Source organism: Lepidochelys kempii, chromosome 1 (genome assembly GCF_965140265.1).
Source record: "Lepidochelys kempii isolate rLepKem1 chromosome 1, rLepKem1.hap2, whole genome shotgun sequence".
NCBI lineage: Eukaryota > Metazoa > Chordata > Testudines > Cheloniidae > Lepidochelys > Lepidochelys kempii.
Genome location: NC_133256.1, coordinates 307,843,218 through 307,857,176, shown reverse-complemented (window position 1 = coordinate 307,857,176; position 13,959 = coordinate 307,843,218). Strand labels below are relative to the sequence as shown.

General features: G+C 39.9%; 1 protein-coding gene across 2 annotated transcripts in view; it reads left to right on the top strand.

Moving 5' to 3' along the window:
- Nucleotides 1–13,959, top strand: part of FAM3C (FAM3 metabolism regulating signaling molecule C) — a 42,818-nt gene that overhangs the window by 18,251 nt on the left and 10,608 nt on the right. For both annotated transcript variants that reach the window (XM_073328198.1, XM_073328199.1), the window contains exons 4-5: nucleotides 957–986; nucleotides 2,585–2,708. In XM_073328198.1, coding sequence (XP_073184299.1) covers nucleotides 957–986; nucleotides 2,585–2,708 — 154 coding nt within the window. The remainder of the gene's footprint in view (nucleotides 1–956; nucleotides 987–2,584; nucleotides 2,709–13,959) is intronic.

The following is a 13,959-nucleotide window of genomic DNA, read 5'->3' as shown; positions in this document are numbered from 1 at the left end:
CCCTGCACAAATCTAATTGGCCTTGAATACAGATTAAGTACTACACGCTCTTTCCATGGTTAGCCTTGCATGTTCATGTTCCAGAAGAATTCATGTTTTTAAGAATGTACTTTTATGTTCTGCATTAAAAGGTAAAATATTAATATTTACAAATTTTAATGTGAATATTTTAGCTTAAAAAGTTCACATTCGGAATATAAACAAGATTGTATTCATGCACAGATCATGTTTAGTAGTATTTGTGGTTTTAGTCAAATGGTCTTTAGACTGAGGGTATAACAAGAGTGCACAGTGTGATTGTAGTCATGTTGGTTCCAGGAAGTTTGAGAGACAAGGTGAGTTAGGTAATATCTTTTATTGCACCAACTTCTGTTGGCGAGAGAGACAAGCTTTCACGTTACACAGCTTTTTTTCAGGCCTGGGAAAGTTACTTCCGTGTCATAGCTAAATACAAGATCAAACAGTTAGTTTAGCATAAGTAGTTAACGCATATTCTAAGGGACCACTTCACCCTGAATATGTGCTAAGTACTTATGGGGTAGTCAATTATTTTTTGTCAAGTTCAAATTTAGACACCTACACTCTGATTTTTTTTCAGAGGGATTGAGCACCTACAACTTCAGGGATCTCTGGGAGCTCAACATATCTATTACCAAATCCTCTGTATCTGAAATTGGCCAACCAAAACTTGAAGCACAAAATGTTAGACTGCATTTCAGAATTTGGCCCCTTAATTTTTGTGTGTCTTACTGTAAATGTTTGTGCTTTATATTTGAATATGATGGTGGGAGCTATTAAATGGAGTATCATAAACAATCAAACATACTTTTATAGATCTGCAAAAGACCAAATTAATGGGATTATAAACATTTTACAAATGAAATATCATTGTAACTAAAGCTTTTTAAAAAACATTGTAACTAAAGTTTTTTAAAAACTTTCTTCTGTGTTTTTAGCTAGATCAGCATTGGAGGCAGCTGCACGCCGTAAGTATTTCATATGCCACAGTTACTGCAGTGTGTATTTACTTTTGTCTGTATATACAATATTGCTGTGACATTTAAATACTGACTGTCACTTTGATATGAAAATTGCCACCTGTACATAAAAATGCAATGAGAATAGATTCAAAGTAGAAGATTGTTTCATGTTTAACCAGAGAATTGCATTTGTTAGATCAGCATATGTCAGAATAAGTATTTTAATGGTTTGTGATATTTTACCTAATTAATTTTACTGTTACATATACAGTATTTAAGCTGCAGTTCCATGTGTGATTGATCAGTATTTTCTTTGTGCTCTTTTGGTCAAGTACAAGATAGGATATGTGGGAAATAAGTTTACTTTTATTCCTGGATAGAGACAGATTACACTAACTGATATTTATTTATTTATTCGGAGTATAAATAAGTTTCTTATGAAGGATATATGATGCGGCTCTTGAGTATTAATACGTTTTGAAGAGGGTTCCTGATAGCCCTTAAAAAGGTGACCAAACCATTTGCTGAAAATCTTCTGTCCCAGCTTTTAAGTAGAGCCCTGCACAGATACAAATTTAGATCCGCAAATGCGGATATCTGCAGATATAAATTGATATCTGCGGTACCACAGGACTCTTTCTGGAACCACAGCTGCAAAAGGAGCAGAACATGGGGTTCTGGCACAGCGGTACCGCCCCCAGCCCTGTCTTCTGGCACGGCTGTACAGACCTCAGACAGGAGATGCAGTCATGCAAACCTCTGCCTGGAAGGGACAGGTGCAGGACTCGAGGTGGTACAGCCGCATGGAGAAGCTGCTGGCACGGGACGCTGGTTCTTGGGGGCGGCGGCCCCACGTTCTACTGCTTTCGCAGTTGTGGTTCTCTAGATACCAATTTGTATCTGTGGATATAAATTTGTATCCATGCAGGGATCTACTTTTAAGCACTTGATTCAAGATGTCTTTGTTACATTATTTAAGCAAGGAGAAAAGTTGTGTGTGTTCATGTGCCACAGGACTGGAATCTGGGAGATGTAAGTTCTGTTTCTACCTCTGCCGCAAAATTCTGATGTGACTTCAGGCAAGTCATTTAGGGAATGATCCAAAGCCCACAGAAGTTAATGGAAAGATTCCTGTTGACTTTAGTGGGTTTTGGATCAGGTCCATAATTTTTCTGTATCTGTTTCTCCATTTATAAAAAGGAGATATGCACTTACCTCACAAGTGAGATTAAATGAATGTTTGTGAAGTGCCTTTTCCCAGAATTGAGTATACAGTCTGAGTTATGCACTGTTGTTGTCACCATATTGACCCCAGAATATATGAAAGACAAGGTTGGTGAGGTAATATCCTTTATTGAACCAACTTCTGTTGGTGAGAGAGACAAGCTTCTGAGCTCTTATAGTGCTCTTCCTCAAGGGCTAAACTCTGCGTAAGCTCATAAGCTCGTCTGTCTCGCCAACAGAAGTTGGTCCAATAAAGGATATTACCTCACCCACCTTGTGTCTCTACATAGGCTGAGATTATTTGTGACTTCCCTCCACCTTTTCGTTAGATTTTTTTTATTTACTGTCATATCTAAATCATATTTATTTCCTTTCTAAAGCTACAAAACCACCCAGATATAAATGTGGGATTTCAAAAGCTTGTCCTGAAAAGCACTTTGCCTTCAAAATGGCAAGTGGAGCAGCCAACGTAGTTGGGCCAAAAATTTGTGTAGAAGATAATGTGTAAGTATTTGCTTATCTGGCAGATTATCTGTATGTACCTTTTTAAAATCTATTTTGGATAATTGCTCAGTCAGAATCTCTTGAATTCAGACTATAACGTATTGATTGTTTTGCTGAAGTAAATAGAACATTTTGTTGTTTATTCTTTAGTTTAATATGCAAACAAATATCTGAATTGGTGCAAACACACTTTTTTCATGTACTTTTGACACTCGCTAGCTGTATGAGGGATTGTATTGTGGAATTGTTATGGTTTGCAAAATACTTTTTAAACTCCATCAGGCTAATGACAGATAAAATATATTTTTAGCATTTCTTTAAAAGAGCCCTGACAGGGTAAAAAGACAGATATTTTAATAATAAAAAGGTAATTACATTTTGCTGGTATCTTAAATTACTAGACCTAAATTTTAAAAATCCAATTCACTTTTCACTATTTACAGTAAAGTCACTTAGTTTGACTAATAATATTAGACTATTGTTTCCGTTTCTAGTAACTTTCACTTTTTATATCCACTAGTTCCTTGCTGCAAAGGTTGGGTTGCATGCACTGTTGGGGAACTTTTGAAAAATTGTATTCTTTGAGGTTATTAAATTGAATAAAAACTTAGTAGTTTTTTAATGCAGCCCTTTTAAAAATACAAAATCTGTTTTATGCCTGAGCTATTTGTGTTCCTTAATATTAAACTAATTGGATTATTTCATCAGTGTGCTAATTTTGTTCCAGACAGTCTCACTTCTTACATCATGATTACCCTTGATTTTACCCCATAGAGTACATGTGACTTTATAGGTTACAGCTTACCAGCTCAGTTTCTGAATAAGTTGCATTGCAAAAGGATTTTTGGTATTGCTACAACTACTAAGAACTTTGTTTATTCCAGTCACAATTAATCAGCATTCATGTGAAGGCTGGCTTTAAAATAGCACAGTATAATTGTACAGTATAATTCTCCCAGCGCACACTATTCTGGTGCTGCATAATTCCAATATGTCTTATGTCAAACTATGCAGAGTTGTTCCAAAATAACTGGCAATTTTTCAGTGACCATCATAACACAATGTATTCTGCTGCAGATGACAATTTAACTACAACATAATTTCAAGTAGAGGACTAGATTGTCATCAGAGTGTACTGTGTTTAAAGAGACTTTGTAAGATTAGAAGCATTTGAGCCAAAGGATTGGCTTTGTCTTCAAGACTGTACCCTGTCATGATCACTTAACTCTAGTAACACAGGTTTCAGAGTAACAGCCGTGAAAGCTTATGCTCTAATAAATTGGTTAGTCTCTAAGGTGCCACAAGTCCTCCTTTTCTTTTTTCTAGTAACACAGATTCATTGAGGCTGGAATATACTAAGCTAACATGCTGAAGAATAGACAGATAGTTAACATGCTTAACTATGGACAGATGTTCCTTCAACCCATCCTTGCACAGCCAGTACTATACCCACCACTGACTCAGCAAGTTGGTTAGACTGCTTAAGATCCAGTTTGGCTAGATTTTTCACTGCCCTGCCGAACTGGACTTTAAACAAACTATGAAACTTGGTTAAGTGGCTGGCCAGCCACATTCATTAAAGTTCAGTGCTATAATTGTCCTTAGAACTTAATCAGCAAACTAGTACTTATGAAATAAGTCAGTTCCAGAACATGAAACTAATTATGGTTGGTATAAATGGATTCTTTAGGAGTTGCCCCCCTCTTTTTTAGCTAGGCAGCAATCGTAATACTTTGCCTCTTTCAAATGAGACACAACCCTCTTGAAATCTTTCAGTGGAGCAGAAGTGTTAACTTCAGTTTCTTGACCAAACTTTAACTTAGGTAGTTATATCTGTCAGCCTAAAATTCTCCTTTAAAATTCCTTGCGTAGTTGAGGAAATTATTCTTTAATTCCCTCCTAAAACCCTGTTATCTAATATTGCTGCCTCAGAAGTGCCCTAATTTTCTTGGGGGGGAGTGAGTGGTCCCAATATTGTTTTATATAGAGTCATATAAAAAGTAGTTTCTAAAGTGCTTGGGATCCATCAAGATGAGAATCAAGATGGTTTGAGGTTTCAGAGTGGTAGCCATGTTAGTCTGTATCAGCAAAAAGAATGAGGAGTACTTGTGGCACCCTAGAGACTAACACATTTATTTGAGCGTAAGCTTTTGTGGGCTAAAACCCACTTCATCGGATGCATGCAGTGGAAAATACAGTAGGAAGATAGATAGATATACACACACAGAGAACATGGAAAAAATGGGTGTTGCCATACCCACTGTAACAAGAATGATCTGTTAAGGTGAGCTATTTTCAGCAGGAGAAAAAAAACCCTTTTGTAGTGGAAAAAAAATCTTTATTATGTATTTTCAAGCTTAACACAAGATTATGTTATGTGTGTAAAAAGGGAGTGTAGTCTCATAGCACAGAACTAGGAAGGGCTACTGGGTTATGTTTCCAGTCTTGTCAGTGAATCAATTTGTGACCTTGGGCAATTAATCTAATCCCTTGGTCCCTCAGTCTACCAGTCTGTACAATGGATGTAATAAAATTTACCAACTTCTCAAGGTGTTTGAGGCAAAATATTTGAAAAGATTTTTGGAAAGCCAGAGATGAAATGCTATATATGTGCATCATATTAGCTGTTTGTTATTTTATTTTTATTTTTTAATCTCAAATAGTTAAATAAGGAGTGGTATGTGTGTTGATTTGTTTGGCAAAGTTTCTGTTGTAATTGTGTCAGATTCTCCTCTGGAACACGTGATAAAAAACCAGAGGCACTTCTTAGTAACAAATAACTTAATAGTTCTGTTTGTATGATGTACTGTTATCCTGCATCATGTGTATGGGATCTTCTGCATCAATTTACTGTACACTTTTTTGGCAAAAAGTATTATGTCTGCTAACTTCCTGTGAGGGTACCTTTTTAATGTTTCTTGGTTTTATATACACAATTAAGAATCTACATTTATAGATTTATAGACGTCTTTGTTTTTGAATGCAATGCCTTTGACTTACATTTGAGAAGCCCATATAATATGCTGACTCGAAGTTTGGATTAGTATTCTAAAACCAACAAGCTGCTGCTCTTTTGTGAGAAATTCAGTGTTACATTTGTACATGCTTATGACTGCTGCTGCCACCTGGAGGGTGAGGAGAAAGATCTAGCCACTTTGCAAGAATTCATTTTAGATAATGCAGCTGTTTTATGGTTGCTTCAAATTGCCCTTCGTTATCTGTGCTCAGGTGATTATTCAAATTTGTTTGTACAGTAACTCCTTGCTTAATGTTGTAGTTATGGGTATACACACACAAACACACACACACAAAGTATAAGTTTTAAACAAGTTAATATTGTGCACAGCAATGATGATTGTGAAGCTTGGTTGAGGTGGTGGAGTCAGGGTGGAAGAGGGTGGGATATTTCCCAGGGAATGCCTTACTGCTAAATGATGAACTAGCACTTGGCTGAACGCCCATTGTTAATGTAGCCTCACACTCTACAAGGTGGCACGAATGGAGGAAGGACACACAGCATGGCATAGAGAGATAGACATACCCTCTGTGTGTGTGTGTGTGAGAGAAAGAGAGAGACACCATGTCTGTGAGAGATGCGCATTGCCCCTTTAAGTACACTCTAAGTACACTGCCTTTTAAAGTAGATCAGCAAGTTGAGACAGCAGCTGCTGCCAGCAAGCTCCCTCCATCCTAAGACCTGTTGTGTATCCCGTCCTTCCCCCACTGCTCTGTGGAGATAGGGTACAGGAACCGGGGGGAGGAGGACACCCTGACATTAGCAATTCTCTTTTTCCCCCCTGCACAGCAAGCAGGAGGCTCCCAGGGAGCAGCTCCAAGGAAGAGGGCAGAAGCAGCACATGGCAGTAGGGGGAGGGACACCTGAACTGCCTGGCAGTTGATAGCCTGCTGGGTGGCTGCCACACAGGGAACTTAGGGGGGCTGATAGGGGTCTGCCGGCCCACCCTGGTTGCAAGCCCCCACCAGCTAGCTCAAATGGGTTGTTTTTCCTGCAAGCAGTGGACAAAGCAGGAGGCTGCCAAACAACATTATAAGGGAGCATTACGCTACTTTAAACGTGCATGTTCTGATCAGCAACATAACAGTGAACCAACATTAACCTAGATGATAAGTAAGGAGTTACTGTACAGCAAACATCCAACAGCCAGCTAATAAAGCAAGTCAAATTGAATAGCACTGTTACGGAGGTAAATGAACATTAAACATAAATTAATGCTACTTGCTTTACGCAGAGGTCCAAAATCTGTTGACATTGCAGACTAAATTTCATTAGGAAATTTTCTTTTGGACGTTTGGCAATTTTGGGGGAAAATACAGTTTTCCTGTAGAGCTGGTGCAGTTCAAGATCCATGTAAGTATGAGATGAGATGATTCCCAAAACCTTGCATCTCATTATATCAGTACTGGATTGGTCTGAATGATTACTGCAGAATACTGTCATATCTCTTTCTACAATTTGATCCCTGAAGGCAGTTTCGGTCTAGTAGAAAACAATTGTTTGCTATGTTCCAGTAATATTATACTGAAGTAAAATGTTTGGTTGTAAAATTCTCTAAATAGTTAATCTTTCTTTATTGAAATTAGTCACTTGTTTTTAATCTGACCAGCGAACAAATTAGGTAATTACTGAAGGAAAGCAGAGACTATTTCTGAGTTACTGCAGTTTTAGCTGTGTTCTGGCAAGTGCTAGACACTTCAGCTACAACAAGAGGTACTGAATACAAATATGGGTGAACTTGAGTACCTTGTATTAAATGAGGATACTGATATAATAGGCATCATATAAACTTGGTGGAATGAGGATAATCAATGGAATATGATCCTACCAGGGTATAAAATATATTAGAAGGACAAAATAGTGCATTTTGGTGGGGGAGTGGCACTTTATGTGAAAAAAAAGCGTAGAATCAAACGAAGTAGAAATCTTATATGAACCAAACTGTACCATAGATTCTCTATGGATAGTAATTCTATGCTTGAATAACGTATATAGCAGTAGGGATATACTACTGACCATCTGACCAGGATGCTGATAGTGACTGTGAAATGCTCAGGGAGATTAGAGAGGCTATAAAAATAAACTCAGTACTGGGGATTTCAGCTATCCCTATATTGACTGGCTACATGTCATCTCAGGATGAGATGCAGAGATAGTTTCTTGACACCTTATCATAATAGAGGCTGAATTTAAATGTATACCCCCAAATTAATAAAAACATAGCAAGAGGACCAAAAAAGTGCCACTGGGGCAATGAGGGTGACCTTGGCCTGATCCATTTTCAGCTGTGGATGGTCACAGGATGACCTGTGTAATGATCAGTATCGGAGGGAAAGCATACAGGAGAGTCAACTGCCAGCTGATGTGAAAGGTGGTCAGGGAGCCCAGACTGAGGACCGCTCGAGAGCAGAATGGATAAAATTTCCTGTTGTCCCTTGTAGCAAACAGGATGCCCCAAGCCACAAAAATGATTTGCCAGAACACTGGGCTTCAGGGACCACTCGTGACATAAGGAAAAATTCCTGCTGAGATGGTCCGTGAGATGATTCTGGATTCCAGGCAAATGATTAGCTATTGAGAGATACGCTCTTTGATTTAGAATTGGAGAATTGGCATAGTCTGATTGGCAAAACACTCTGGAGTGTGCTCCCTCCTGCCTCTTCATGTAATACATTGCAGTGGTATTGTTGGCAAGTATGTGAACCTCTGAACACTTGATGAAGCCTAGGGAAGTGTGACAGGCATTGTATATGGCCTGAACCGTCCACCAGTGCAAGGAGTCAGGATGAATGGAGGGAGGCTCGGACCAACCTATCCAAGGTGTAAAGGGTTGGATGGTAAACTGTCCTGGGCAATATTTGAAGAGGGTGAAGGCATAACCTTGGAAATTGAACCAACTGCATGCATGTTGACATATGGCCCAAGAGCCTCAGACACATCCAAACTGTCATGGAAGGTTGAGACTGCAGACTGAGACAAAGGCAACAAATTGTCTGGAAACAGTTGGCAAAAACACTCTCAAACTTGTAGAGTCTATTAGGGACCCCAGTGAACTCTATTTTGTGAGTATGGACCAACATTAACTTCCCAGTATTTCGGGTGAGAGCCAGATGTTTGAGTAAGCGCAGTATAATGCATACATAAGAAAGAACTTCTTTTTTGGCCTTACCCCTTGGTAGCCAGTCATCCAGGTACAGGAAACATGGATTCCCTTCTCTGTGAGTTACACTGTCACTATGACCATACATTTGTTAATAACCTGGGGGCAGAAGACAGACCAAAAGGCAGGACCATGTACTGAAAATGATAATTCCTCATGACAAACCAGAGACATCTTCTGTTGCTCAGGAAAATTGCCACATGGAAATAAGTGTCTTGAAGGTCCAGAACAGCAAACCAATCATTCTGAGAGAATGCAGGGAGGATAGTTGACCATTCGGAACTTCATGTGTCTGATATATTTCTTAGGGTTGCAGAGGTTGAGGATAGGTTTTACCCCTCCTTTGGATTTGGGAACCAGAAAATACTGGTCGTAAAAACCTTGACTTTGTTATTCCGGAGAAACCTCTTCCACTGCTCCCAAAGCCAGAAGAGACTGGACCTGCTTGAGGAGTAATATCTCATAAAAGGGGCCCCTAAAAACATAAAGAGGGTGGGAAGGAGGTATGGAGAGGAACTGTATAGGATAGCCCAGTCTGACAGTGCTTGGGACCCAACTGTCAGTAGTAATCGAATCCCAAACACTGAGAAAATGAGCGAGGCTGTCCCTGATGGGGGAGGACTTGTAGAAGTCATGACTGGACCACTGTTCCGGACCAGTGAGTCAAAATGGGCACGTGGTAGCTGCCAGGGGAGGATGTGTGGACTGGCCTAATCCTGGTCCTGGATGCTTCTGCATCTGGGACCTGAGCCCCTTTCTGGGGTAGTCTTGCTTTCTCACGGGAGGGAAAGTCTGCCCGAAGGGGTGTTGCAGGCAGTACCGTTGCTGCTGCTGTGGTCCGCTGTAATAGCGCCTCTGCATTGCTGGTGCAGCCCCTGCACAAGGAATATAGGGTAGCCCTAGAATCCTTGAAAGAGTGCAGAGTTTCATCCATTTTATCTTAAAAAAAAAAAAAAGAAGAAAAAAAAGAAAAAGAAAAAAGGCAGCCCATCATCAAAGGGCAAGACCTCTATGGCCTGCTGCATGTCTGGAGCAATGCCAGAACTCTGCAGCCAGGATGACCTTCTCATAGTCACCACCAAGGCCATCAGATTGGCTTAAGTGTCTGCGCTGTCTCACGCGGACTGTAGTCCCGCCTTGGCCACTAAGCAGTCCTCTGTGATAAACACCCAAAACATCTCTGGAGGTTTCAGGCAGCTGGTCTGCAAATTTCGACATGGCTGACTAATTTACAAAGTCATACTTGGACAGCAATGCTTTGTGGTTGGCAATCTGCGATGGAGATCAGGAGGAGGATCCTAACCTGGACACTGGGGAGTCTCGGGATTATGGGAGTAAGGATAGAGCCAACACTGAAGTTGCGGTTCGATCAATCTGTCGCCCAAAGCAATGGAGGGACCAGTGCTGCTGGTGGAAATGGTACTGCCGGCGCCAAGTGCACCTCCGTTGTTTCCAGTGCCGAAGGTGATGTTGATTCTCAAGTCAGCGGAGGTGGAGGGCAGAGAGTGTTGCCACGGCAGCATGCCAAAGAGCTGAGGAGGTCCCTTGTGCTGAGCCCAGTGCTGGCGTTGCTTCTACAGTCTGCAGCATGGGGAATGTCTGGATGCAGTGCCCACGGACCCAAGGGTTCAAAAGCCTATCCAGACAGCAGGGCTGTAAATGTCGTAGCCTGGCCTAAATTCTGGGCCAATAGAGAGCTCAGGACAGAAAGGCAGAGGAGGTCCATTGGTGCCTGATGTGCTGCCGGTGTGAAAACAGCTGATGCCATCACAACCTTTGTCAATACTGGATTCAACGGACGCCCCAGGGCTGGAGCTGGAGTCGATGGTATGGGGATCTCATCTCCCTACCTGCTAGAGGGAGCAATAGGAAGAGCCCGCTTCATGCTGCGTGCCAGCAGTAATGCTGTGCCAATCTGTACTCTTTCTGGAGGAGGAGGAAGACTCTTCATGAGGCCTGTAGTGGTCTTGGTTGGTATTATGAAACCTTTTCCTTGGTGCACTAGACAGAGAGCGACTTCTCTGCCTCTTTGGAGAGTTGCCGGCCCCAAAGTGCAAAACATCAGCGCACTCTGAACCTGAGGGTGACCTCCAATCCCACACAGACCTCGGTGCTGATGCAGGCCACATGGCCAATTTGAGAAGCTGCTGCTGTAAGTGAAGATCCCTTGCCACCTTATTGTGTTTTGTGAATGATTTGCAAATAAACACAGCTCCTTGACATAGGCTTCACCTAAGCAAAGCAACACCGAGTGTGGGGTTGTGTTGGGGATTGTTCCCTCACGCAACAGACAATGTTTGAATCCTGGTGAGAGTTTTTCCCTGATGATACTGACTACAATATATACAACTAGAATAAGTCTCTAAAAGAGAGAGATTAATTGTGAGGTTAAAAACCACACGAGCTCTGACTCTAGTCGCAGGCAGTCAGAAGGAACTGAGGGGAGTCATGATGATGCCACCTGATATAGCCAGGGGAGAGGCTACGGCCACGAGCCGCAAGCACCACTCTTCTGTGGGTACTGGTAGGCAAGATTCTCTGGCTCTTGTGTGCAGGGCACATGCATGTGAAATACCTGTCTCCATCTACTTGAAGAATTGAATTTGGGAAATCCAGTGTATTTCCCTTACAGTACAGAATGCTGTAACTTCCGTCTTTGTGGTTTTATGGACATCTAATCACTCAAACATTACACTCTCTTGATCGGTACCTATTTATGAAGAAATCTATAGCCAAATTAAAGGGAAATTCTTCTAACTTTTGTGTTGAATAAAAACGTGATAAATTAAACATTCACAAAACTTTGACTACACAGAGAATTTAGTATGTCCTAAGGAATGTACTTAGAACTTTACTGCCCTTTCATTCACATTTGTATTTTCATTTGCCATATGTTTCAATTGCGTTAATGGACAAATATGGAAGCCCTCCAGTATGTTAACTAAAGCTTAACTTTGTAGCCAAGCGGAAAATTGCCTGCCTTATATTTTAAAGGTTATTGAGTTTAAATCCTGTTGTGGGTTGTACTTTTACTCAAAATTCTTGGCAGACTATATAACTCAAGGAATTAGTAGAGGAATATGGAACCTTTCATCTCTAATTACTGATTCAGATACAGTCACAGTGACAAAGTTAGTATCAACTGATAGCTCTTTATTCCCAATCTGAAATCAGCTGGTGTCTGTCAAAACTGGCACTAAATAGTGCCTTTGTTTGCACTCTCAGCAGAGGTGGATTACATCATAGGTTGAAGAACTTCTTTAATAGATGGTATTTTGACATCAGTGTGGGGGAACAATAGTGGGCCATTCCGTTGAAGCTCATGTTGCTGCTGTTGTGTTTGCATGGATACTGTCCTTCAGAAGCAGATTCTCCAATAGGGGTTTGCAGAACTGGACTGAAAATAACTGACCAGAGAAGTAAACTGATTAAAAAATGTACTCCTTAAGAAGTGAGCACAAACTGAGGTCCCAGTTCAGGAGAGCACTCTATTCAGGCCAGCATGTAAACACATCCTAAAATCTCACTGTGAAGTCAATGGAACTTAAGCAGATGCCTAAATTTAGACACATGCTTAAGTGCTTTCTGGCATCAGAGCCTAAGAGTAGCTGTGGCATCTTATTTGTGCAGCCTTCTTGAACCCCCCCCCCCATGCTCCTCTCATTTGTTTTCACCCTCATTTGTGTTTATTTTTAACTTGTTAGCTGCTCATTACAGGGTCCTTATTTGTCTGTTCTTTGAACTGCCTAACACATCTTTGGGTGCAGTGAAATAACTTTTTATCATAGATCGCTACCATTGTATAGGTGTGTAACTGCACTCTTTGAGTACTGAAACTTCTTACACATCTCATTTTATTTTTTTCATTTTTGTGCTTTTTTAACCTTTTTTGCATTTCTTCCATGCGACCAACGAAAACAGGACTAGTTGCTTTCACTTTTTCATATCCAAGCACAATTCTGCAGTGTCATGGGAGGATGTTTATTTAAAATTTTTTTTGTTGGAATTTATTTTAAGGTCATGGAAACATTTCTATTGGTTGTATATTTATAAAAAAGCATAATATTTGGGCCAATATCCCTTCAGAAAATAATTATTAATGTTGCAAATGGATCCTTAAAACTACTGTTAATTTAATCATTCAAAATACTGTGCATTTAATAACAAGGTCTAAAGTACTGTGGTTTTTTCCATGAAATTTTGAATACATGCATACTTTGTTATGAACTACTGTCCGTATATTTTGCTTGAATGTTACTATAGCCCTTTTAAGTTTTTTAATTTCTGCATATCTTTCCATAGTATTACTGGAAGAATATAGAGTCCTTATATTGGTCAAAATTAAGTGTTTAAATCTTTATCTGAACAGAGCCTATATCCTAGTTACTAGGACCTAGTACATAAGTGCCTGCCTTTTACCTCAAATATATTGAGATGAAATCTTGTTAAATGTGTATGTTTTAATAAAACTTCCATAAACATTTTGTATCCTTAGGGTTAATTCTTACCACTTCTTAAAACAAATAAACTTGCCAAAAATGTACTTAATGTTTGTTTAAATTATCAAGAAATAAAATTAACAGTCCAGCCATATAAAAATGGTTAGTCTATTAAAAACATGATAGAAGAAGTCAGCCGACCAAGTTAAACAGGGCACAATTAAGGATGAATGACTCTGTTCCCTGGCCTCAATTCAGAGCTTCCATAAAAGCATAATCATAGATTCCCAGGCCAGAAAAGACCATTGTGATCATCTAGTCTAACTTCTTGTAAAGCATAGGTCATAGAACTTCCCCAGAATAATTCCCAGAGCATTTTTGAAAAACATTCAGTCTTGATTTACAAATTGTCAGGGATGGGGAATCCACCAAGATCCTTGGTAAATTGTTACAATTATTAATTACTCACTATTAAAAATGTTATGCCTTATTTCCAGTCTGAATTTGTCTAGATTCAACTTCCAGCTATTTGATTGCATTACACCTTTCTCCGATAGATTTGAAGTGTCCATTATTTAATATTTGTTTTCCCATATAGGTACTTAGAGACTGTAATCAAGTCACCCCTTCACCTTT